The following is a 25,418-nucleotide window of genomic DNA, read 5'->3' as shown; positions in this document are numbered from 1 at the left end:
ATTTTCATGACTGTTGAAACATTTAAATGTTTATACTCACCTCAATACAAAATATAAAGGACGTTTGTTACCTTTACCTTCTCTTTTAGCTCAAGGCCAGTCTCCATATTGAAATTACATTAAAAGAATTGTCAGAAATACCATAAAGCACACATACAAATCATACAGTATTTACACAATGTCAGAGATTTTTAGTTACGCAGCCCATACGTCAATGGAGAGAGTAGACAGGAGTCCAGGATGTCTTGCATTGAAAAGGTTTATTTACTTGATCAAGGAGAAGACTTTAAACCACACATAATGCCACAGGTTGAGCCATGCCCACATATGGGCAGATCTAACACATGTACAACATACAGAATTTAGTCTACTGGTCTATAGACAAAACATTGCTTAGGACTCAGGACTTTATCCTCCATCCAACACAATATCAAACCTCTGACTCCAGTTACCTTTACCCCATTCAGGGAAACAGGCAAACACATATCTGACCTCGGCTGCTATAGCAACACTATCAGAATGCCTCCTGTTTTCCCCAAAAGGAGCAGACTCACTGCTTACCACCAAACCAAGATTTGGTGTGTCCTTGTGATGACCGCAGAGCCTAGTTTGACCCAGTGCATGCCAATGATTGATGTAAATGATGGAAAATTCCCTAACACACGATAAATTGTAAATGTAGCTAAACCTTTGTAGACCATCAGTCATAAACTTTCATCGGAAAAATATACCATACTGTTGGGAATGTATTTTTCCTTTTTTCACGTTCATGATCATAACAAGGTCAGTATAAAAATGGCTCTGGTGACCCCCAAACATCATATTGTGATACTCAGTACTTCACTTTGAATATGACTAGTCATATTATGACTAATATGACTCACACACACACACACACACACACACACACACACACACACACACACACACACACACACACACACACACACACACACACACACACACACACACACACACAGCTGAGTATCTGTATTGACTCTGACTGTGGACACATCAGTTCTCACTGCCAGCCATGAGAATAAGAGCTTATCTGTGTTTAACAGCAGTCTAACACCTGTGATGTCCTGCTATAATAAATCGTTCATAAATGTTTAATCTGTAGGCTGGTTGGAGTAGAAATGACAGATAATCCAAGACGAGGTGATACACTGCAGGTCTGATCCGGGAACCAGGAGGCACATATGGATGTGAGAGTACAGATGTTAACAAGACTCGTTGGCCCTGCCTCTGGACTGATAGTAACCTCATGCTAGGTACACTTCTAATCGAGCTGTTTCTTATGAGTCAGATGAATCACACCTCATAGATGACCAGCTGCGTGTAAATGTGGAGGAAAAGATGTTACATCTTTGCAAAGATCACACAATTTGTGCATAAAGACGGCATCATCTGTGCAGGGATGATATGTGGGCTGTAGGTGAACCACACATCACATGAAAAACTGGTGTACTTGACATCTTGTCCCCTTGAGGTCGCTCTCTCCCTCCTCCTCTGGCGCCTGTAGCCTCCTGCTGTCTGTCTCCATCTCCTTGAAACGCTTATCAGCTGAAGACATCAGGCACTCCGGTTTGGCCATTATCTGTTGTATACATAGAGAATACCAATTGAATTAAAGGCTGACTTTACCTTTATCAGCTTTTTTTTAAACAATTGTGAAGATTGGCCACTTACAGACAATGGGGGTGACGTAATGTGTAATATTTTATGAGGCTATTAATACATCATTTCAGATATAGTAGCCTAAATAGGCCTATGGGGGGCGGGGGGTGTCACTTAATGGTGTCAATGAGGCACCTTTGCCTAATAGTCCAAAAATATGCAAATAAGCTATTAATTATTGGCAGGTATGTATTATTGTATAACTCATACTTGTTTAATATTTCTCTACCAAAGTGAAACGTGGTTTCACAGATAATTCATCGTATAGTGAACATTTCTGAACGTTTTTTTTTCTTTCGCTTTTGCCGTGTTAAAATCTGGACTGCAGCAACGCCTCACGACTCCTGTTGTTTTCCCCACAATGCTGTGCGGTAGAGGTAGTGGTGTGTGCGCTGTCTGTGGTGCTGAAGCTGCGCGTGCCTCTGAGCCTGCTGCCATAGAGATCCTCCCGAGCATCCCTCCGCGAGACGACCAGCTCGAGGAAAACTGACGGATCAGGATGTTGCTGCCAGCTGCTCTAGCCTTATTGATCTCTTTTTAATTGATAAAAAAAAACCTTTATATTTATTTTATATCAAGCACAAGCTCGAGCAGGAGACGTTTCTGAAGCCGTTTTCTTGGCCGTCTTTGCTGCTCCATCACGCATCATTTATGCACAGCACGCTGCTCCGGTCCTCCCCAACAAAACACACATTCGTGTCAGAGCACCATGGCCCGCTCCAGCCGCTTTTATTGAGAGACATGGACGCCAAACAGCACTCAATAAAGAGCCTGAAAAGCTACCCGGAGACCGGCGGCAGGAGCCTGGCAGCTGCCGCCGGTGCCGGCTCGGCTGAAATGGAGATGGAGTCGAAGATCCAGAAAGCCATCGACTTCAAGGCGGAGGGTCACCGCTGCTACAAAGAGAAGAAATTTCGGGAAGCGATAGGCAAGTACCACCGGGCGCTGCTGCAGCTCAAAGGGATGCATGTTGTCGACGGGACGACGGGCTCCGAGGTCAACCTGCTGAACCAAGCCGCCGCCAAGCTCACCGAGGAGCAGCGGAGAGCCGTGGAGATCACCGAGATAGAGTGCTACGACAGCCTGACAGGTGAGTGGTACCGGTCCACACACACACACACACACACACACACACACACAGAAGATACATGGTGTCCTGTTTTAACCCAAACCTCTGAAGCCTTCAAGTACTGCTGACACCTTTGTTGGCTCTGGTTCATTGGGTTCACACCACATAGTACAGAGGATGTTTCTGCAGGTGCTGGGTTTCTGTTGGGCAGAGGCAGGAGTAGTACTGGTGTTATGCTACAGAAAGATTGGGAAAAATGATATTATGTGTATTAGTCTGTGGACACAATATGAAGGATTATACTCGGACCAAATGATTATTTACTGGAAGCTATTTGCCTGCCAAATTAACACATCCTATTTTCACCATGCCAAATTCAGGCTGTCAGACAGAGTCATTATCTTTTAAATGGCAGCCCACATGTGCCATTTAGTACATTTATTTTCCAGTTTTTCCTCGTGTGAACATTGTGACCAAATGACCCAGTGATTTTACATTTATTCCAGCTGTAGATGTGGCCCTCTGCTGTGTACGTGTCAGAAAAAACAGTAAAACACAATAGATTAAAAAATCAAATCATACAACAGGCTAATGAGACAATAATGCATGTTTTCATTATGTGTGTAAGAGCTGAGTTCATCGTTGCCATGTTGGAACATCATCATTTTACATGAGGTCTGAGGTGAGAAGACGTCTCCTGAACCATGCAGCGGATGATGTAAGACTGTGTGTCAAATGGCATCGCTGTGCAATCAGTGAGCTCCTGGATCATTGTATTTACACCACTTCCTATCCATTACTTTATGCAGATATTCATGTGCTGTAACATATAAGCTACAAAATTCAGACTTTAAAGTAAGTGAGCATACTCCCAACATTTTAAACCTCACACATGCTGTTCATGAAATAAATCATACATATAGATATTCGGTATTAGAAAATATAATGTACCTAACAGATTAAATATGTTATCTCCATATTTGCTACGCATGAAGACCCAATGATATTTAAAATGTAAAAGAAAGGACGAAGGATTTGTTGCAGTAAAACCATCATCAGAAGCAGATAGAGGTGTCAGCCAATAAACTTCATGTGTAATCAATAAACAAGAAATGAATCAGTTTTGATAATGAATGAATCTTTATGAAGAATAAATGTCCAAATTATCTGATTCCTGCCTCTCAAATATGAACATGTTCTTCTTTCTTTAGTCTTCTATGATAATAAACTGAATATGTTTGGGTTGTGGACAGGAGAAGACATTTAAAGACGTCACCTTGGGTTTTGGGAAACCGTTGTCAATATTTTTCAGACATTTTATAGACCAAACAACTGATCAAAATGAAAAAATAATCATTAGTTGCAGCTCTGACCAGGTGTGCCAGCTGACTGCAAAATAATGATAATTATAAAATTGATCTGCATCTGCAACAATGCCTGTGTCCTTATTAGACTTAACTCTACTCTTTGCTTTACCAAACATAAATCACCTGCAATCTCAGTATTTTATGCTTTGATCTTTAGCTAGTGTCATCTTGCAGAACTAGTGTACATGTAGCAATAAAGCAAACAGCAAAGAGCACATAAAAACAACATGACGCAGTTAGACCAAGCAAAACAAATATCACGTGTAATAATATATTCTAAACTCGAGGTTCTGTTTCTGGATCTTTTGACTTTTTTAAAAATGCCTGAAAACGATTACCAGTATAGTCGACCATTCATTTTCTGTAAATCAACTAATCATTACATCCCTCAACATTTGATAACAGATATGTATTGCAGAGGTCAAGAATGAACCTCTATACTATCCTGCTATACGGTTACTGAATGAAGGACATCTGGTGGTATCCTTTCCCAGATTTCACCCTCATCTCAAATTATCTGTCAATCAATCACCTATTAATTAGATCACACAGGACCGCTTGGTTCAGGGGAGTCGAGCTAGATTTTCTCCTGGCAAAGAAATGTGTTATTTTGTAGTGTTAATTTGGACAAAACATAATAATATTAAAGTAACAAAAAAAATTATAAATATGTTTTTCTTTTAGTGCTTCTTTAAAAAGCCTAACCGTGACTACAACATGTGCTCCGTATGCAGCGTGAAAATTCAATCATGATGAGTAATGACAGGCTGGATCCAGGAGGAGATGATGATGATGATGATGATGATGATGATGATGATGATGATGATGATGATGATGATGATGATGATGATGATGATGATGATGATGATGATGAACATTGCATGCTGGCACTAAAGCAGTTACATCACATCACCTATATGACATTGTTATCTATGTGAACGTTGTGATTTTGGGTCATGAATGTAGCACAACAGGGGCAGTGGTGATATTGTGGCGCTGCCCAGTCAACCTGCCATGATGCACTTAAGTTTGCCTTGTTCTGCGCAGCATTTTGGGTCTGTCTGGGGCCTGTAGGGGGGCCACTGTGGCGTGAAGGGAAGATGGGGGAGGGAAGGAGTTGAAGGAGTAGGAGGGAAAGTGAAATAAGGAAGAAAAAAGAACAATTAGGGGGAAGGAGGAAGCGGCGGTAGAAGAGGAAGAGAATCGGGAAGGGTGGCAGAAGAGCTAGCATGGAGAGAAATAGTAGAGAGCAGTGGAAGAGGAGGGGGGATGAAGGGGAGGAGGGGACTGATAGCACGCGACAGGGGGCCATATTTACCATGGCAACCATCACTGGGCCTTTTCCCTGGTGTTGCATTAATACTGCTCATACCCTCCCCTCACTGCTGCTTCAACAGAGGGAGTGCACATGCGCACTCACACATATGAACACACACACACACACACACACACACACACACACACACACACACACACACACACAAAGAGACCTCACTTTAACCTTGCTCTGCCATCAGAGGCTATATTTACTACAATAATGTGTTTGCTTGGAATTAAAATGTGTACAATGTGTCTGGGATTACTATGTTTATATTACTGTTACATAGTCCCAATAATAATGGAAGATGTCTAATCTCTCCTCAATTTCTGTCATGTTGTAGTTAACGCTTGTGGCCATCTTTAAGCAACATTAGTGAATGAAGCCAACAATGCATCAGTCCGTCTTTTAATGCTTTCCAGCTTCTCTACACCATCTGTCTCAAACCCCAGCCCAACTCTATTGGAGATGTATTTCATTTAAAATATGTCCCATATATATGTTGTTTTATTTCTATAAAAAGTTATTAGTAAAAACAGCTGGTGGTTTTTAGCAAAAGTTACTTTAAACAGGAGAAAGGGGGACTATTTTCAGCTGTGGATTTATATACATTTGGTGCTCTGGTGCTCTTTGGTGAGTATTTACAGCAGCGGGATGATGTATGTGTGAATTGCTCAAAATAATCCCTCGTTCATTGTAATGAAGGAACATACCGCCCAATTCAACAATGATGTGTTTTTAATAGTTCTGACAACAATGGAGCTCTTTGGTAAAGATGAATAAGATATTTCAGGCTTCGCCTCCACAGTGGATAAATACGAGTAGGATTAATTAATTGTTGGTTTTGGTCTTTTCGTGGGGTTTGCTAACAATAAGAAAAATACAGAATATCACCAGAGTTATCTTTTAATAATGCAGTTAGAAATAGGAGTATTCCACATTTTACTGGCCAATAATGTAATGTCATCTTTCATCATCTCTCCATATTATTATTTCATGACAATACTCATACACAGATGCCCCGGTTCACAGCTCACCTGTCTTCAATGAATGCTAACAAATAATCTGTCGGAGCATGACCTTTGAAACACTTGGGAGAACATTTTCTTTAAACATTAAAGGATAAGGCTGATGATTTTCTGTATTTTTCTTATTTTCTATCAATCTCAGTTATTGTGTGCATATCCAGAGTTGGATATATCATTTTCATCTGTGCCGTAGACCTCTTCTTTTTAAAAAACAGTTGAAATTACGTCAGTGAGCCACACCTCTGCACTGGGTGACATGTTCCTTCACCATGAACAGTCTTGGTGTGTTAATTTGTGTAGAAACAGCTCCATAGACTAATAACAGCGATCATATTTTCAGCCTCAGGAGAGTATTTCTGTGTACAGGAGAAAACATGGTTCTGTTTACAGAGCTTGGCCAGATTGTTTTGCTACATATCACGATCTCTTGAGTCTTTGGAGCTATCTCTAAACGCACTACAATAACATGTCTGTGAGGATTTGAAGTCATCCAGGTCATGATTATCCAAGGAGGGTGGAATCGAGGGTACCTGGACTTGGTTGTAGGTACAACAACAAGCATGTTTTGAATAGGGAGGACAGATGATTTGAAAGATGGTCTGAAAGGGGAGTGAAGGAGGCCATCGTCATTAATTAGATTAGAGGCGAACCGTGTTCAAGTATCTAACCAAAGTTCAGTTGCCCTTGATTCAACCCTCCTTGGATAACTACTGTAATCGTAATCTTTGGGGTGAAATAAAATGTTACCAGATGCAGCAGTGTGGCTCACTGATGTGTTTTTAGTAGTTTTTGGGAAACAACCAAGCTCTACGGCACAGATGAGTACTATATATTAGGCTCTGAATATACACACAATATTTGTAAGTATTGTAAGTGTTGTTGGTTTGCTTTGCACATGAGGTTTGGTGACAAAAAGAAAAAGAAACAACGTTGCTGGCTATATCCTTTATAACGATACCAAGAAAATGCTGTGATGATCTCCAACCCCAACGCCACATTGCTTAAGTTGAATTATTATACATTAAGAAAATGTTGTCGTTATTAACCTCAGATTAATATCAGGATAAAGTGATCCAGAGTCAGTGAGATTTTAGTAAAAATAAAATGGCAGTAAGAGAAATGAAAAGCATATTAAGGCTCCACCTGGTTATGAGCCTTTTGATCGTCCAGCTTTCTGATGCATGATACTGTAGGAGAGCAGCAGCACCACCAGCCACACATGAGGGAGTGTCTGTGTCTGTGTGTGGACAGTGTTGTGTTTGTTTGTTTCAGTGCCCAGAGGCCAGAGGAACAGCAGCTAGCTAAGGGCATGTGGGGTGTGTTTGTGGTAAGAGAGAAGCGTAGGTGCTTTCAGCGCAGTTCGTCCTACCATTCGTTCCATAACCATTGCTGACATTGCTGATTTTGTTTAAGTGGAGTGTATTAGCATGTTTATGTGCGATGAACAGACATGTGTGAGTTGGTATGTGTTTATTTATCTTCCCCACAGAAACAGCAATAGGTTACAAAACACAAGATGGGAAGATAAAAGAGGAGAATATTAGAAAGGAGGATCAGAGGAAAGCAGAGGGAGACTAAATGTGTTTTTAAAAAGGAAAAAGAGAAATAATTCAAGAATTAAAGAGTTGTTTAGTATAGATAGGAAAGATGCTGGCGATGGAGAAAATATGAGTTTTTAACACCGTATAGAGGAGTAAATATGTTTAAAGAAAAGAGAAATAAGCGTCAACGTTGTCTGTACCTGATTCTGTCAAACGATGAGGCGATGGATGATGAATGTCCTATTTGCTGGCCTTGTTAAGGAGACACCCTGAGTCTGTGTATCCCTGCAAGGCTGCATCTAAATGGGTTACAACACCACCACCACCACCACCACCACCGTCTGTGCCTGTCGCAGTTCACAGTGGTGCAACATGTTGGCCAGAGGCAGACTGCCTGCTAGGCCGCCTCAGTCATCCATCCACCCACCACAAACACACTGTGAGGCATGCACAGAAATAACAGATGTGAGTGCAGTTTGTTTGCTCTTTTTCCTGATATTGATCTTGAAGAAGCGCTTTAAACAACAGGAACAGAAACTACTTTGAATCTGTGTTGAGTTAACTAAAATAGCACAGAGACAGACTTGTTACAAGCAATTTAGAAGCTGTAGTGAGTGTTAATCGGTTCAAATGTACATTAGAAACTTTACAGAGAATAAAACAGAGGGTGTGATGGTGTGATCCTGTTGTTAGAGTGATCAGTCTGACTTTTCATTAACTCCTGCTCACTCTGATCTCTGCCCAAAATCTTCCTTTGTTCCTCCTGACGGGCTCAATCTGTGAATGAGTCATAAGTCAAAGCCTTGGGAGCGGCGCAGCAGGAGAGGATGAGATGAACTGTTTGTTTCGTAACACGAAACACCTTTTTGTTCAACTGCTACAGCTCCCATGTTGCTCTGCTTGCCATAATGATGATGATGATCCAGGAATTTCCACCTACCAGTCACATTATAAAAGACTGTCAAAGCAATGAAAATAAAAACACAAATTATTTAAAGACCTGAATAAAAAACTGTAAATATTTGGGCTGGGCTGGAAAAGTTGGTGTGTCAATGAAAGCAAAATGCTACAAGGTACAACACAACAGATTTGGTGAATAAATCATGACATACATGAAGCATGTAACTTAAGGTGACAATTAATATCATCTTATATCGATACCAGTATTAGAAATGGCTCTGATACTGCATAAAATGCTGGATCGGGTATCGGCAACTACGAAGTCTATGCATCGATCCGATACTGTGTAATTTATTAATAAACTTTAAAGTAGTTTCTCACCTGGACAAAACAGAAGCCTACACAGCAAGTTGCGCTGTGAAGCCAATGGCAACTACTGCTTTAGAGCACTGGAGATGATTTGATATCCAGTAAATAGCCATTAGCAAAACGTAAGCAATATGGCAATATTGTACACTGGAAAGTCCCACCAGTAAAAAGGCAACATGTGCCGGATGTAAGAGTTACGTTTATAAAGAATTTGAAGATGCATCACACAAAAGATAGTAATCATATCACAGCCATACAAGGTGAGTAGTATACAGCTGATATTTATTTATTTTTAACACTGCTGTATTGCATTGGTACTCGTAATCAGCCGGTATGCAAGTTCAGGTATTGGAATCGGTATCAGGAAGCAAAAAATAGTATCAGAACATCTCAAGTGACAACAATGGTTGTGTAAGTTTATTTCACAACACACTGTGCAAGATAGGTTTAATAAAATCTTTGTAACCTGCTTCAGACTATAAAATGATCAATTATCAGCATGTCAGATTGTGCATTGAATGTGTGGTGAATCATAGTGCTACAATGTAAATAGACAAAAGTATGTGAAAGCCACATTTCCATCATGCGTTCAACATGATTTTCTATTGCTTGATTTCAGACTGACGTTCTTTTAATTACATCTTTGTGTTGCGTTCTCGCCTCTTCTGCAATAGTTTAATGGTCCCCAACTAGAAAATTATTGCCACCAGTGGTTTATTTCAGCGACCCAACTCCAAATATTTCTATAACAGATGTGGATTGAAACATGCATTCATTTTAATGTTCAACTGAGTTTTTGGAAATTTGCTTAGTATTTGGATTACATTTGGATGAAAATCCAGCTGATATTTGTGGTGTCCTACTGTGCTTTTATAGTTTATTGCATCTAAAGCTGCCTTCAATGTTAATCTATTCTAAATTCCACATTTTAGTATCCAGGCCCAAAGGGACATTGGTCATCAATTAACTTTTGAACTGTGACATGTAATTACAGGCATTATACGGATTTAATGAGCCTGTTGGAGACATCTGTTCCTTACTGGACCAGAAATAAAAGCGCTGCCTAGTATAACATGAGACACACTGCTACAGTGTTATCACTCCAGTTAGCCTTGAAGATTCAGCACAGCCCGTAAGACCAATCTTGCTTCAGATGGGGGGCTGCCGGTGCTGCATTAGAATAACATCAGCGATGTGTAACACTACAGACATAGTGATTTCACCAGTCCACTGGATCAGAAAACTCCTCCCCCTTCTTCTCTTGCCAGCTCCATCACCAGGGGATGTGGTGGAGTGTGTGAGATAAAGGCAGAAGAAAAGCGTGATGATGAAAGGCGATGAGGATAGGAAAAGTATGGATAGAAGGGTTAAGACGAGGAAAAAGCAGGGTTGTATAAGCAGTTAGAAAAGGAAGAGAAGTTACCCAGTGCTTAGGAGAAAAGAAAGAGTTGCACAATGTGCTCGTAGGAGGATGGAGGAGGACGAAGGAAAAGAGATGCCATGCAAGGGTGAGAAGGGGGATGGGGGGAGGTTTGGTTGGTGTTTTTCCTCCCGCTGTGCGTTTGCGTCTGCCATTGGAGGGGTGGCCAGAGCTGAACGAGAGCTGTGGGATTGTTGCGTGCCAGGGCTGCAGATGGCATGGCATTGCTGTCATGGGTACGACTGGCACTCCCTCTACTGTAACACTCCCACTGTATCGCTCTCTCCACATTACCTCACAGATGAGAGAGAGAGGGGGAGAGAGAGAGATTTGGAGGTTGGGGGAAGGAGTGAGTTCATAGAAGACATGCAGAGGCTGAAATGGGAGAGGGTGCAGGAGAAACTGGACAGAACTCTTAAATACAATGGGATTATAAGAAAGGAGGGAGGGCACGACTGTAAGACGAAAGTGACAAGTAGAGAAGGAGAGGAAGAAAATGTATTGGCTCGATGACCTCTAGCTAGTGAAGGGAGGGCTTTTAGAGCTACATTTGTATTTTTTATTTTCACTGTGAGGAAGATGGCGCAGAGAAATCCCATCCAGACCAAACTGATTTAGATCACGGCCCTGACAGGCCGAGATGACTCCTATCACAAGCGTAAATAAGATTCAGTCATCTGTCAGGAAGGAAAGGAGGAGAGGGAACAGGCAGGGGCTGAGTGATAGAGGAGATGGAAATAGACATAACAAGAAAAACTGTGGACTAAACAGAAAGGTTATTTTATTATTATTTGTCATAATTGTAGCTTTTCATTGAAGCTCTGTATGCATTCCCAAGTTGGCAAAGTTTTATGCTTCAAATTGTCATAAAATAAAGGCAGTAAAACAGAAACAAAACAAAGTGAATCCACAAGAACACAGTTAATATAGTGAAGAGTGTAAAATCTAATTAAAACAGACTCAAAAGAGGTCAATTAAAACAAGATTAAGTACAATAATAAGTATAATGTTTACAATGCTTGTTTAGCCTGTAGCATGCCAACATTTGTTAATTAGCACTAAACACGAAGAACAGCTGAGACAAATTGTTGCTACATGAACAGTTAAGAGGTCATGAAAGTGATTATAAATCATCCTGAGGAGCATCTCTGGATCGCACTCAAAACCACAAATAGTGGTGCTAGTCGGGATCACTTCACATTCGGATTCATCCTTTGGAGAGCAGAAATGTCTGATTAACAAATTAATGGCAGTACATCCAATCAAATAACACACATCGGAGGCCACTTTAAAAGGATCCTCTGAAAGCTGCCCGACAGATAGCGAGAATTATCATTACACTTCTTTTATGCAATGAATGGGGACCAAATATGTTTGCTGTTACAAGGCCATACACAGTGAACACTCCTTGAGACATCCTCAATGTGCTATTTGAAAAATATTTTAAAATGTCCTCCTGATACTTAAAGGAAAACTGCAGTATTTTTTAAACCTGGACCCTATTTTACCATCTACTTGTGTCTAAGTGACTAATGGGGGCGTCCATTTTTGAATTGGTCCAGTATTGAGCGAAAGGCTGAAATGTAACCCTTCGGGGCAATTGCACAGACAATTATATCATTGTACTGACACCTCAGGTATTTATTATTAAGCCTTTGTTGTGACCATATGTATATCTGTGATGTGTGTTGTGATTGATTTTGATGTTCGAAACGTAATCTTTTTCATATTGACTGACAGGCTGAAATAATGTATTAACTGAAAGTGGCTGTCAGAGCTTTTTTTAGTCCGCAGCTGAAAGTCATGGCAGATCAGCTGAGAGAAAACTGAAACAGAAGCCTTTTCCTGACACCCTCAGAGAGAGAGAGAGAGAGAAAGAGAATGTTAAAGGAAGACAGATAGAGAAATGCAGAAATATTCATCCTCAGTAAGCCATCAGTAATGAGAATTTGCTGAAGCTGTATCTAACACCCTGTGCTCCAGCGGCCAGTGCAGGGTAAACCAACTGGCTGTTTATATTTATCCGCAGAGCTGCATGTAGATAAAAAGCCATGCTGGTCACTATCTGAGCTTTCCCTACACGGCCTGACGCTGAATGCTTTATTACGTGCACTGCCGGGGGTTGACATTGAAAAGTCGTCCTTGTTACACGCTGGTTGTGACCGTTGTGGTGAGCCTGTTTTGCTGATCCAGCACTGAAGGTGATCTTTTATGGAGGTAGACTTACTGAATGTGATCACCAAATGCGCACTTTTGGTTAGAAAAGGAAATGATTCAGGATGATTTGAAGTTAAAGGGTAAACTTTAAAGCTTCTATAATTAATATATATGTGAAAAGTTAAGGCTGTCGTGATAAACCAACAGAGACTGCACATTCCCTCTCGGCTCTAAAAAACATTTTAGCATCGTTCAGCTTGTTTCACTCAATGTTTTTGAACTTATTTTTTATATCCTGTCATTTCACTTACTGTCTCATCTTTATATTAAGCTTGTTTCTCTTTTTCTTGGTTAATTTGAAAGTTAATTGGTTTGTTTTATTGTTGCTGTTGTTGTTTGGACCTTAGCAAGACTAGCAACCACTTTGTGGAAGCGAATGAGGATCCAAATAAAGAATAAAGGAGCCAGATACTTTTATCGATATTGGACCGAACTGCCGCTAAGGGTAGAGTGAAAATCGTACTTATATTCACCACGTGGACACAAACAGGACTTTAACTGGATGCTAATATTGCTCAGTATCTGCTAGATGTGTAAATAATGTCAGTTTTTGTGTTAACAGTTTAGAAGATACAGATAGCCTGGAATAAACAGGTTTACATATTGTGTTTTTTGTTTGTGTGTTTGTTGTTTTTCTCTTTAAAGTTTGTTTTTTTAAACAAAACTATCTGCCAACACGTGGCTTTGTCATTTTTAGAAATTATGAAAGTTCATGCCTCAGCCATTCATTTACTTCAGGTACTAAGTGGAAAAGCTTTACTACCTCGAAGATTAAGGCTGACTCTGTGAGTTTTGGAGCCAAATCATTTGGCACTTTCCTCTGCTGATGTACTCATCTATCTTGTTACCACTATGATGGACAGAGTTTCTCACAGCTACTGTGATCCAAACAAACCTGCCAGAAAAAAAAATACAGAAAGTGGATCAATATTAGCAAACACAGCCTTAATTTTGCTTGATAATATTTGACGGTATTTGATAGAGACAATGTGAAGAAGACCAGAAGAAGCCAAAAACCTGCTACACTAAAGGCAAGAGTCTGTCCAGTGTCCACAGATGACATCACCAATCAGATAATGGCCTAGCTAAGAGCCACAACATTACATCTCTGTCAGGGAGTTCAACAACAGATATATCCTCAATAAAAGTCTCCTTTATGCTTTATTAAACTGCACTTATCTACTTTTTAAATGCCTGCTTTTACTCATGCCAGTAAAAGTAATACAGAAAGTCGTGGATCCTCTTTTGGCTCTGGGACACTGAAGGATATAAAATAACTTAAATAAAATCATAACTACATGAACTGTTTTTCATTTTCTTTGGCCTCAAGTAACTCAAGAAAAATCCATGAAAACACCCATGAGCAGCACAGGCCTGCGTTACAGTCAAGCAGAAATGATTTCATCTTTGGTGAAGTCATAGAGAAGATAGCTTCCTCACTTGTATAAATATTTAAGTAGATGAGAATTAATCCTGAGTCAGCAACTATTTTAGGAAAGCAGAACAATGACAGAAGGTGCAAATGGTTTGAGTAAAGTAGAAGAAAAGCATGGCCAGAATTATTTAATTTGTTTTATTTTTAGGTTTTCTTTATTGCTTTGTATCTTGCAGCATATCGGCTTTTGATCCGCTACAGTACAAAGTCACACTAGTGATGCATCTTCCTTTCTACATAATGTCTTCTTCAGTGGCGGAAGAAGTACTAACTTTATAGCACTTACTCAGACTGACAAGATCCTTGCTTGTGTTGTGTCAACTTTTAGATGTATGACAGTTTTGATAAAAGCGTCTGTAAATTGTAAATTGTAAAAAACGGTTGCTGTGAAAAGCCCCCCGCTCCCTGCCTTGTGCTCTTTATGAGGGATCTAACAGAATAATCTGGTTACTTGATTCCCCTACACGTCCAGGATCAATGTTGCACTGTGGGTAATCCATGCAAATATGTTTGATGCACCCGCAGCTTCCAAGCATGACGGTGTTGGTGTTTTGAGGAAATCAATGTGCTACCCAGGTTATTTTTGGAGGGGGGTGATACAAAAATATGTGAGGAGAGCAGTAAAAATGTGAGAAGAGAAGCAGATTGAGGTTTTTAAGTAATAGTTTTAGGAATTAAACCTATTCACTTTCTTGCTGAGTTATATGAGAAGATAAATTCTGCTCTTATGTCTATACACTAAATGTGAAGCTACAGCCAGCAGCTCGTTAGTTTAGCTGAACATACATACTGGAAACAGGAGGAAAGAGCTAACCTGACTCTGTCCAACAAAATCCTCACACATTAAACAAAACAGATATAAACTGTTGACCGTTGATGGATTTTCTTAAATTTGAACAAAGCTAGACTAGCTGTTTCCAGTCATATATATTATGCTAATATGCATCCAAGAATTGGAAGAACGGGAAAAATTGAGTTTGGAGAGCTCATGTTTTATTCAGAAATGTGTGTCAAATAATTTAATTTGCCTAAATTAGCCACACTTCTGTTACATATTTTGAGGAGATAGTTTACAAGTTAAACTGGATGTAGATTAACAGTGATTTGCTTATTTATAAATAAACTGAATAGATTGTGTTAGTGTATAAATTATATAAGTATCAGTAAATTTTATTTAGATGTTGCAGTCAGCGGTGGCACGTTGCAGCCATTTTGCCACATGTTCTTGACACTTCTGTAGTTCTAGATATCAATCTTCTCATATAACTCATATCACCTTTAACACAAGTCATGTAGCATATTCAGTTTGTACATGCAAACTACAATTTCCTGCTCTGTACACTTTTCTCAGTCTGTTTTCCTCCGGATTGTTAAGCTCATCTTAAACAGTGTCTAACACATTTGGTCCCGGCACTTTCTCCTCACAGACTTCCCCAGTGGAGCCTGGAGAGGCCTCTGAGACGCACACAGTCAAAGAAGTGTGTAATTAGAGGGTTTTTTGACACCATATGGAGCTGCAATAGTCCTCCGCTACAGTGACACACAATCAAAGAGATCATCTGCGACACTTGTTTTAAGTAAAATGTTATTTGATGGCAAGAAGAGTTCTTATTATCTCTGTCTAATAACAAATCACAACAGTCATTATGGATATCTTCTCCAAGGAAAAGAGCCTATTAATATCCCTATGTCACATTTAAAGTTATATAAAATAGCTAATAAAACTTGGATTAAGACTAGGCTGTTCTCCCAAGAAAAACAAAAGGCCAAAAGCAAAAAAAAGCAAATCCCTAAAACAACATGACGACTCTAGCAGCTGTAGGAATTATAACTCGTCTGTCAGACTGTAACAAAAGAGACCGCTGTTCATCTCCCGTTTGCTACTGACAGTTAATCATGACTGTGGTCGTTCCCTAACATTAACATTAACGGTAGCTTTTTGTGCCTAAATTTAAAGATGCAATAAATGACATTCAGCATCACTGGATGTCAGCTAACAACTATTTACTATGTAAGGATATAGTGTAGAGTAATGGTGCATGTTAGTGCGACATGTCAGCTACATCAGTAACTTTCTCAAATCACAGCTAAACAGTACACTTGGTTTCTGGAAGCATTTTAGGCAAAAAAATAGGCAAAGCACTTACAGAATCTTGATTCCGTCTTGATCAGTATTGCAGAGTTTCACAGTTTGATCTGAATTTCGTGAACTGTTGGCTCTTTTTTTCCAACTTTATTGAGTAAACAACACATTTGTTTCTGTCTGAGATGCTGGTGCTATAGTGCGACATCTAGTGGCTGAATGTCATGTATCGCAACTTTAAATTAAATGAGGGGTTCAAGATGAAAGCAGCAACTTCTCAGAAATTGAGAAACAAGGTGCAAGGCAAAAGAAAAGGGAGGGGCTGCCGGAGAAAGTGAAGGGCTGAAACGGGTGGATGATAAAGCAGGTGGTGGTTGGACTATAATGCTGTGTCATGTCGGTGCAGACAAGCCTTTGTGATAAAGCGAGTGAGGAACTGTAGCCCTGTCCCTCTCAATAACAGTGAAAGGCATTCGTAAAATGCTTTGGGTGGAGCTATTCTTAGCGGGCCTGGAGAGACGGTCCACACTGTCTGAGAGCTGTGACGTCAACCTGTTCAATCACATTTTGTGCAGAGGATGCATGTGTGAGGCACTTTCATGATGATGACTTTGCATTTTTCTGTAAATAAATCTGTTGCAGGAGCGTGACATTTTGTAAAGGAGAGACACCAGATGGATGAAAGGTGAGAGGAGGGCAGAGAGGTTTTGGCTCAGGGATGAAGGGGGGGCGCAACCAAGAAGAAACGGAGTGTGAGGGAGTGAAAGAGTGAAGGACGATCAGAGATGGATGTGTTGTAATGAGGAGTGTGTGCTAAGAGAGTGATGGGTCTCTCCATCTGCCATTATCTTCCCACAGAACTAATTACAAGGTGATGGACAGCAGACTAATCACCGAGGCCACAAGCGGCTTTAAATTAGGCAGATTGTCATGTCGCGACTGGTGTGATGGAGAGGGACATGAGTCCAGAGGGAGGACAAGGTGATGCAGACCAAAGAAAGGGAAACCAGAGTTGAAAACATGTTGAATAGGAGGGCAGGAGAGGAAAAAAGGGATAGACGAAGAAGCAAAAAAAAAAGTGTTTGTTCGGTCCTTTTGTCCTCAGATTTTCTGTCATTGTCCCTGAGCTGTGTCTGGATTTTGTTTTGTCTCCATCCCTATCCTCCCTCGCCCTCTGTCTCTCCTGTCTTATATCAGCTTCCTGCCTTTTTTCTTTCGCTCTTTTATTCCTCCCAGGCTTTTGGCTCTCTGTCTGCGAAAATGAAAGCGATTCTCTATGCAGGCTCTGTTTTTTGAGACATGTCGTTTCAGGCAAAACCAGTGGGGTTCCTGAGCATGTGTTAACCACTCCCACTCACTGCACCTCTCATTCGACATTCATGCGGTGGAAACATGCACATGAATACCCACTTCCCCACATTCACACGCACACACAGCTCGACAGATGTCTTTGCACCTGCTGGGTTTTCACCAGGTTTATAAATCAGCAAATTCAATTTCATTTTAAGATTCCCTTCTTTCTTCTCTGCACCAATTTTTCCAGTTTTCTGTGTTTTGTCTGCCAATCCTTTCAATCTGTGTGTGACTGAGACAGAGACACTGACGCTACCTCAACACACACAAAGCCAGTGTTACAGCATCACATAAAAACCTCAGCTCATTCTTCCATCCCTGTCCTCACATGAAGTCTCTCATTAAAACAAATCTATCAGCCTCGTCTGCGGTACTTGTTCCCTTTTTGCAGTCGCACGTCTCATTACCGTTCCTCTTTCATCGCACATGTGCTCATAAAAAGCTGCAAGATCGCTGCATTTTTAATCAAAACTAAAATATGCAAACTGTTTCTGATAGTCATCAGAAGAGGAACTGCCTTACATAAAGAGGTCAAAGTTCAGGGTCGGCTAAGCACTCCCGACAGTGGCAGGGTTTCAGTATCTTAAAAAGCGTGATGGACGATGTCTCTAATCACAGTGGTTCCCTTTTTTTTGGCTTGTGGCATTTAATTAATTAATTACTTAATTGCTCAATTGTTTTATAAAGGTGAATAAATTACCATTATAATTCCTCAGATCTAAAGTTTGTGTCTTCAAATTCTTTGTTTTAACTAACCATCTGTCCAAAGCACGAAGATATTTGCTATTTGCTATCTTACTATCATAAACAATACTGAAACACAGCAAATCCTCCCATTTGAAAAGCTGGCACCAGACAATGTTTGGTGTTTTTGCTTTAAAAATGACTGAAACAATAAATCGATTATCAAAAAACCTTGTGTCAATCAACAAAATTTCGATTAATAGACTCACTTTGTGAATGAAAAAATGTAAATGTTAAATACAGTTCTGAGATCAAAGAAGACCTCTGATCTGCGTTAAAGTCAAACATGCTGCATGTCCATCCATCACTGTGACCTCGACTACGACAGCCTGACAATCTTACTACCTCATTGGCACTCAATGCAAATTGTGAGGTGCAATATTGTTCAATATAGATGTAAAATGCAGGGATACAGACTTTTCCCCAAGAGCAATGGCGAGGTAAATCTTGCCTGTTTTTTAATAAGAAGTAAAGCTCAAACTTTGCAACAGACTCATTTAATTTCAAGACCCCTCACATTTATCTTGGGTCCTGACTCCTAGATGGGAATCAACTACGCAGCCACATTTCTTTCATAACACAGGACACCCACAGATAACGTCAGACACACACATGCCCCCTGTCTCTCAGGGACTGGGACACCTTGGCTCCAGTGATATTGCCTCCGTCTGTGTCCTTGCCCGGCCTGCCTCGATGATCCTGTCATTATCACACCCTTAATGCTTCTCACCACACTCTACATTTCCTCTGGCATCCCATCCATCTGCTTAACGGGCCAGCAGGGCGCGGCCCGGCCGGTTTTCACTTGTGCACATCGCTTTTCTGTGTGTGTATAGTCATGAAGTCAAGTACCTTTTTCCAACCATAGTTTGTATCAGACAGTTCATTTACAGGCATCTGTTTGTGCATCCGTGTGCGCGATTGTGTCATCAAGTTATATCCGACCTTTGTTCACACGTATTTGTACTTCTGAAGTCACCTGCTTTGGTCGTGTGTTTGTGCCTCCACTCATGTCATTTTGCTGTACTGTATGCACTGTAAGTGTTTGTGCATGTGTGTAATCTGGCCCGCGTATGTTTGTGCGTCAGTACCAGTGAACTCTCTAATTGCGTCAGCCATTAGGCCATTATGGACTGTAACCAAATCCTCTGAAAGCTCCGCTCGTGTCCACTGCTGCAGGGCGATGATGGATGGGTGTGTGGAGGCAGGAGAGGAGTCATTGTAGCCGTCGCTGGACGGTTGTAAAAACAAACAGAGGCGTGGAGTCTGTAGAGATGGAGGGTATCCTAAGTGATCCCTGCTGTACCTGCATTAACAGGGTCCTGATCGCAGCTTTGACCTTCCTACGGCTGAGTCAGGAGCCTCACCAAAAATAAAAGGGTGTGTGTGTGTGTGTGTGTCTAATAATTCTATTCATTTATTTATTTACCCTTTATTTAGCCTGGGAAGGCCCATTGAAACCGAGTTCTCATTTTTCGATGGTGCCTTAGTTGCAACATACAATAATATGAATAAGAAATCATTGTGAGAAAATACTTTTAACATGAACACAAACAAATTAAAATACAATAAAGTTTGTAATGGTGTCGCTATTTTAAGCATTCACAGATCTCAACAAGTAGTTCATTTTAGCAAGAATTTAAAATAGCCTAAGGAGACTAGAGAGTGTGACTGATAATGATGATACATTTAATATTCTGTATATAACAACTTTCCAACGAAAAATGAAGTTTAAATGTCTTAACAGGAGGAAACATCTGAAAGCAATAACCTGTTTTTAAATGTTATTTGAGGTTAGGCTGGCTTGTTTGTTACTTTACATCAGTCGGCAAAAGCAAATGAACCTAAAAACTAACACACACACACACACATCAAACCAAGAGATCTAATAGTTTGTTAACATGGTTGGAAAATGGACACAATTGTCTCTCAGCCAAGCAGATAAAAGATGAACTGGAAACTGTTTAAACATTAAGAACTAGATGGAGGACTTGAAATGTAGAGTTGTGTATCAGCCGTCTAAAACTCGGATAATGGATTCGTTGCAAAACAGTAAGTGATGTAGCGTACTGGTTAAGACGTGTCACATGACCACAAAGTCCACGGTTTGAAAGCTGACCTTTGTTGCGTGTCATCCTCTTTCTCTCTCTTCCCTCGTTTCCTGTCATCTCTCAACTGTCTCTGTCCAATAAAGATATAATATGCACAAAAATATATTTAAAAATTGGTCTCCATACAGACGTTTGGTAATAAAAGTGGATTTTTGTTGAATAGATTGATTTTCCTTCAGCTATAATATTCCGCCCCTGACCTTTGAGTTACTGTACAATTTTATGTTTCAGTTAGTGTCAGACTGCTTTTAAAATGGTATTTTTTCTTTGTGAATGTTGTCTTTTGGCCCCTTAAACTGTTTTTTTAATTAATCAAACACATCTCACTTGTGAAGAGATCAGAACAGTTCAGCGAGGTAAATACAACTCATCAGGGTTGTCTAAATGGTGGTGAGATTGTGCAGAAAATCATGCCATTTCACACCATTTGATAAGGATTAAAATTGTTCTGGGAACAAAATGAATGTCATGAATGTATTAATCATCATTTTGGAAAGAATACCAGCAGAAATTGCAGCTAAAAGAGCAGGTATTTATTTATTTTGTGTATTTCAAGTTTACTTATTGGGATACGTACATACAGTAGCTTTGACTGATACCATAAAGCACATATTTTAGCTAGTTTGCGATGCCTGTCCTCAAATACACACAAAAAAACAAAAAATACACACAAAACAAACAATGATACTATAAAAGTAACTAATATCTGTTGAGAGTATTCAAGTTAATTGTAGTTATGTACATACATTTATACATCTACAAAAGGGAGACAGTTGGAAAAAAATTGCATTCAAATTTTATGATGTCATTATAATTATAATAAAAATGTCACTCTCCCTTCATTCTAACTGCATGTGAAGCAGCAACGTTCAGGTTTAGAGGTTACGTCTGAAGGCAGTGACTCAACACAAGTACACACACACACACACACACACACACAATGTACTGCCTGTATACCAGACATAATGCCACTTCAACCACTAAATACCAAAACACATTGATTGTTATCGAAGTGGTCCATCCTCTGATGTCCATGGTGAATTATTTAGTGTTTTGCACTTCCGATTTTGACGGGCAAGGCCGGTGTGTGTGTGTGTGTGTGTGTGTGTGTGTGTGTGTGTGTGTGTGTGTGTGTGTGTGTGTGTGTGTGCGCGCGCGCGCGTGCGTGTGCACATGCGTGTGCGTGTGCGTATGATTGGACAAAAAGCCAGTGCAGAGCAAGATGTGTTTTATCAAATGAGCAAGACTAATGGAAGGAGCTGTGTCAGTCACACACACACACACACACACACACACAGGAGGTGACGACAGGTTGAGGAGCACTAACAGCTTTTAACATACTTGCCTTCAGTCTCCCATAGGTCTCACCTCTTCTCTTGACTTTACCCTACAGCCTCCCACATATACTGTATATACACCTCCCCCTTCCTCCTCCTCTTCCTCTTACTGCAGCCATGCCTCTCACTCCTGACTCACCCTGCCTCCCAGCTAATAGTCCCTGACTCATGTTATTCACAGAGCTGTCTGTGTGTCAAGGGCAGACTCAGAAGAACGAGGGGGGATGAAGGGAGGGTTAAAAAGGAGTCAGATCAGGGAGGGATATGGAGGGGTGGGAGTGCCAGAGGGGACATGACAGCAAAAGACATGACAGAGGAAATTGAAGGAAATTATTTCAGTATATCAGATAGAGAAGGACACTGGCAGCGATGGAGGGAGAGACGAAAAAGGGAAATGAAAAAATAAAGATATTAAAGGATGAAGGAAGAAGTGAAGCAAGGTCGAACACAAGCAGTTGTGATCACCAGAGGAAAAGTGTTTGAGTGATCAGATATCTGAGCCATCAGCAGGCATTTAAAAGCTTTGGTGGACTAAAAGCCTGTGTGTGTGTGTGTGTGTGTGTGTGTGTGTGTGTGTGTGTGTGTGTGTGTGTGTGTGTGTGTTGTGTGTGTGTGTGTGTGTGTGTGTGTGTGTGTGTGTGTGTGTGTGTGTGTGTGTGTGTGTGAAAGTTATTCCGACCTCAGCTGATCTCAGAGCTGCTGAGAAATTTCTACAGCAAAGTGCTGCTGCAAGACACATCTGTAGGATTGATGACTACATTATTCACAAGTACTTCAGTTATTTAACTACTAGAGCACCAGCTGGTTCAAGTTAAGCTCACTCGGCCTTGTGCTGTACTTCACCACTCACCTCTCAACCCAAATGACTTCTGCGGTATCTGCCACTCACTTGATCTCTGCATCCTCCTCTGGTGCCATTATCTCCCTCCTCTCCTCTGCTGCCCTCGCTTCTTCTCTACAACACATCTGCAAAGTCAGGGAAAGAAGACTTAAGCATCCTCACAATCCAGTATTCACTCCATCAACCTTAAGCTGATTTTTTTTAACCCCCATTCTTCTATTTTGCATGTCGAGCACAGCAGCAGCATGTAGAGACATTACTCTCCGAACCCTGCGGCTGAAACTGCTTGCACAACTTTTTTCGGTGTCTTTTTTACGCTGTGAGACATTAGTATCGGCTATTTATAGTCTGCTCACTGCCATCCAGAGGAAGCAACGTGGAGACTAAGTTTCACTGTGGTTCTATTAAAAGGCACAGAGTGGGATGTCAGCAAAATATCCCCATCTTTGCTTTTCACTCATGAGACTTCATGAAATGTCATTTAAACTTCACTGAATCAGATCTTAGGCTGTTGCTTTAAACAATGAGACTAAGCTGTGTTATATCTACGATTATGACCATTATTCTATAATGAATTATATACTAACGTGTTCTCTCTGTCTTCCTCAGCATGTCTGTTGCAGTCAGAGCTGGTAAACTATGAGAGAGTGAAGGAGTACTGTCTGAAGGTGCTGAGCCACCAGAGAGACCATTTTAAGGCCATGTACCGTGCCGGCATCGCCTTCTATCACCTGGGTGACTACGAATGTGCCCTACGCTACCTGCGTGATGCCAAGAACCGTGAACCCACAGGTGAGGATGAACGGTGCATTAACTTACACTCATATCATAAGCAACAACTGCAGGCTATAGCTCTGCTCTTTGGGGGGAGGGCACTTTTCATGATATCTGGAGGGAATTAGAAAATTATCCATGTTGTTTTATTAATGTAGACTTGAGTATCTACTAGATAGTGAGACAATGGCACATTTTCCTGCAGGGCTGTAATAATGGGGTCATGTTCTTGGTATTTTTTATTAATTCATTGATTTTTTCCCGTGTGTGAATTGGTGGGGTTTCAGTAACATGAGGGGAGTTGACATAATGCAATTAAAAAGCTTACATATGATGGGTAATTGATAGGCTTTTTAAAAAATTAATGAAGAATTGAAACCTTCTTTATGTTTTTTGTTTCATGAAGTCTTATTTTACTCTTGTGTTTTATTTAATGTATTAATGTCTGTTAGTTTCTGTCTGAAAAGATGAGCTGTCTGCACCAGAGTCTGGCAAAGGCAAATGGTCGTTTTTACCTCTCGGTTTTCAGACCAAATGAGGTCTAACATGCTAATGTGTGAGTTTCAGAGGCGCTGGAAGGCAGATTTTGTGACCTTTGGACAAAGACAGACTAACTGTTCCCCCTCTATCAAGTCTTTATGCTAAGCTAAGCTAGCCAGCAGCTGTAACTTCATATTTAATGGACAGCGATGAGAGTTCTCGTTTAACTCTTGGCAAAAAAAGGGGGAACAAGTGTATTTCTCCAAATGCCAAACTATGCTGCTAAAAATAGGCCTGGAGTAAAATTGTGCTTCTTTTTTTTAGCCTTAACATCTGTTATATTTCCTCTCTCTGTCACAGACACCAACGTGCTGCGGTACATCCAGCTGACAGAGATGAAGATGAGCAGGGGCGGACAGCGGGAACGAGAGAGCGGCAAAGAGACCCAGGGCTAACCCTCAACCTTTTCACCCTCCTGACCCTTCAACCTTTGACCCTACATCGACCCGCCCTCAGCCCCTCGACAGCACAGCCCCCGGACAGAAGAGACAGAGCCAATCACCTGCGAGGACGATTGGCAGGAGACTTATCAGGCGCTGTCTGCAAACCACCCTCTTCTTCCATCTCCTTATACCTCTCTCCCCTCTTCTTTGCTGTGGTTCCTCTCTGCTAGACGCAGACAGTCGAGCAAATGTAAAAAAAAAAAAAACTACAAAAAACATGAAACAGCTGTATTATACTCATATGAATCAGTCATTGTGGTGGAATGAAAAAGGAGCTTCAAAACATACTTATGAATAACAGACATTTGCGTAATTTAGTAAATGTTTTAAAAACAACAAAAAAATAGATTATGTTTCTGCTCTCTCTCTTTCTCTCTTTCACTCTGCCTTCTCTGTCTCTCTCTCCGTCTATCTCAGACTCTGAGGAGAATATCGGGGGTTGGTAAGCTCAACCAGGAGGGCAGGCGTCTGTGTGGAGGCAGTTTGTAATAGCAAGGGGTGTGTGTGTGACACATATCAAGACCATATAGCTCAATTTGATTGTACATCTTACCCAACAGGGCTCTTACCCAGACTATGATGGGACAGATGTGCACAAAAAGTCTTTCATCTGGTAGAGAAAAAAACAAACAAAAAAACTTGCCTCTATGCTTAATCTGTTGCTCTGCTGACTCTGTTTTCTTTCCTGGATGCCATGTATCTCCATTCCTGGACTGTTTTCTTTCTTTCTTTCTTTTCAATTCAAGGGCTAATTCAAGTGTTTGTAATTTGTTCCTGAGGTTTTTCATTTGCTTTCGCTGTTCATCTTACTCAGCTGTTAATAGCATCTGCAGCAAACAGACAAACTT

The 25,418-nt window shown here is 40.7% G+C and overlaps 1 protein-coding gene across 1 annotated transcript; it reads left to right on the top strand.

The window, feature by feature from the left end:
• Nucleotides 1–2,331: 2,331 nt before the first annotated feature.
• Nucleotides 2,332–24,522, top strand: ttc9b (tetratricopeptide repeat domain 9B). Its single transcript, XM_062419609.1, has 3 exons — nucleotides 2,332–2,770; nucleotides 23,423–23,605; nucleotides 24,428–24,522. Exons 1-3 carry the CDS (start codon nucleotides 2,332–2,334, stop codon nucleotides 24,520–24,522), a joined length of 717 nt encoding a protein of 238 aa, XP_062275593.1.
• The last annotated feature ends 896 nt before the right edge of the window (nucleotides 24,523–25,418 follow it).

Source organism: Scomber scombrus, chromosome 5 (assembly GCF_963691925.1).
Source record: "Scomber scombrus chromosome 5, fScoSco1.1, whole genome shotgun sequence".
Taxonomy (NCBI): Eukaryota; Metazoa; Chordata; class Actinopteri; order Scombriformes; family Scombridae; genus Scomber; species Scomber scombrus.
The sequence above is the reverse complement of the archived record's forward strand: the minus strand, read 5'-3'. Positions and strand labels throughout refer to the sequence as shown.

What these genes read in the sequence shown, in the direction of transcription:
- ttc9b (XM_062419609.1), top strand. Translation starts at nt 2,332, where the DNA reads ATGCACAGCACGCTGCTCCGGTCCTCCCCAACAAAACACACATTCGTG. An exon ending in GTGCTACGACAGCCTGACAG is followed by an intron (nt 2,771 to 23,422) that starts GTGAGTGGTACC and finishes TGTCTTCCTCAG; the next exon opens with CATGTCTGTTGCAGTCAGAG. An exon ending in CAAGAACCGTGAACCCACAG is followed by an intron (nt 23,606 to 24,427) that starts GTGAGGATGAAC and finishes TCTCTGTCACAG; the next exon opens with ACACCAACGTGCTGCGGTAC.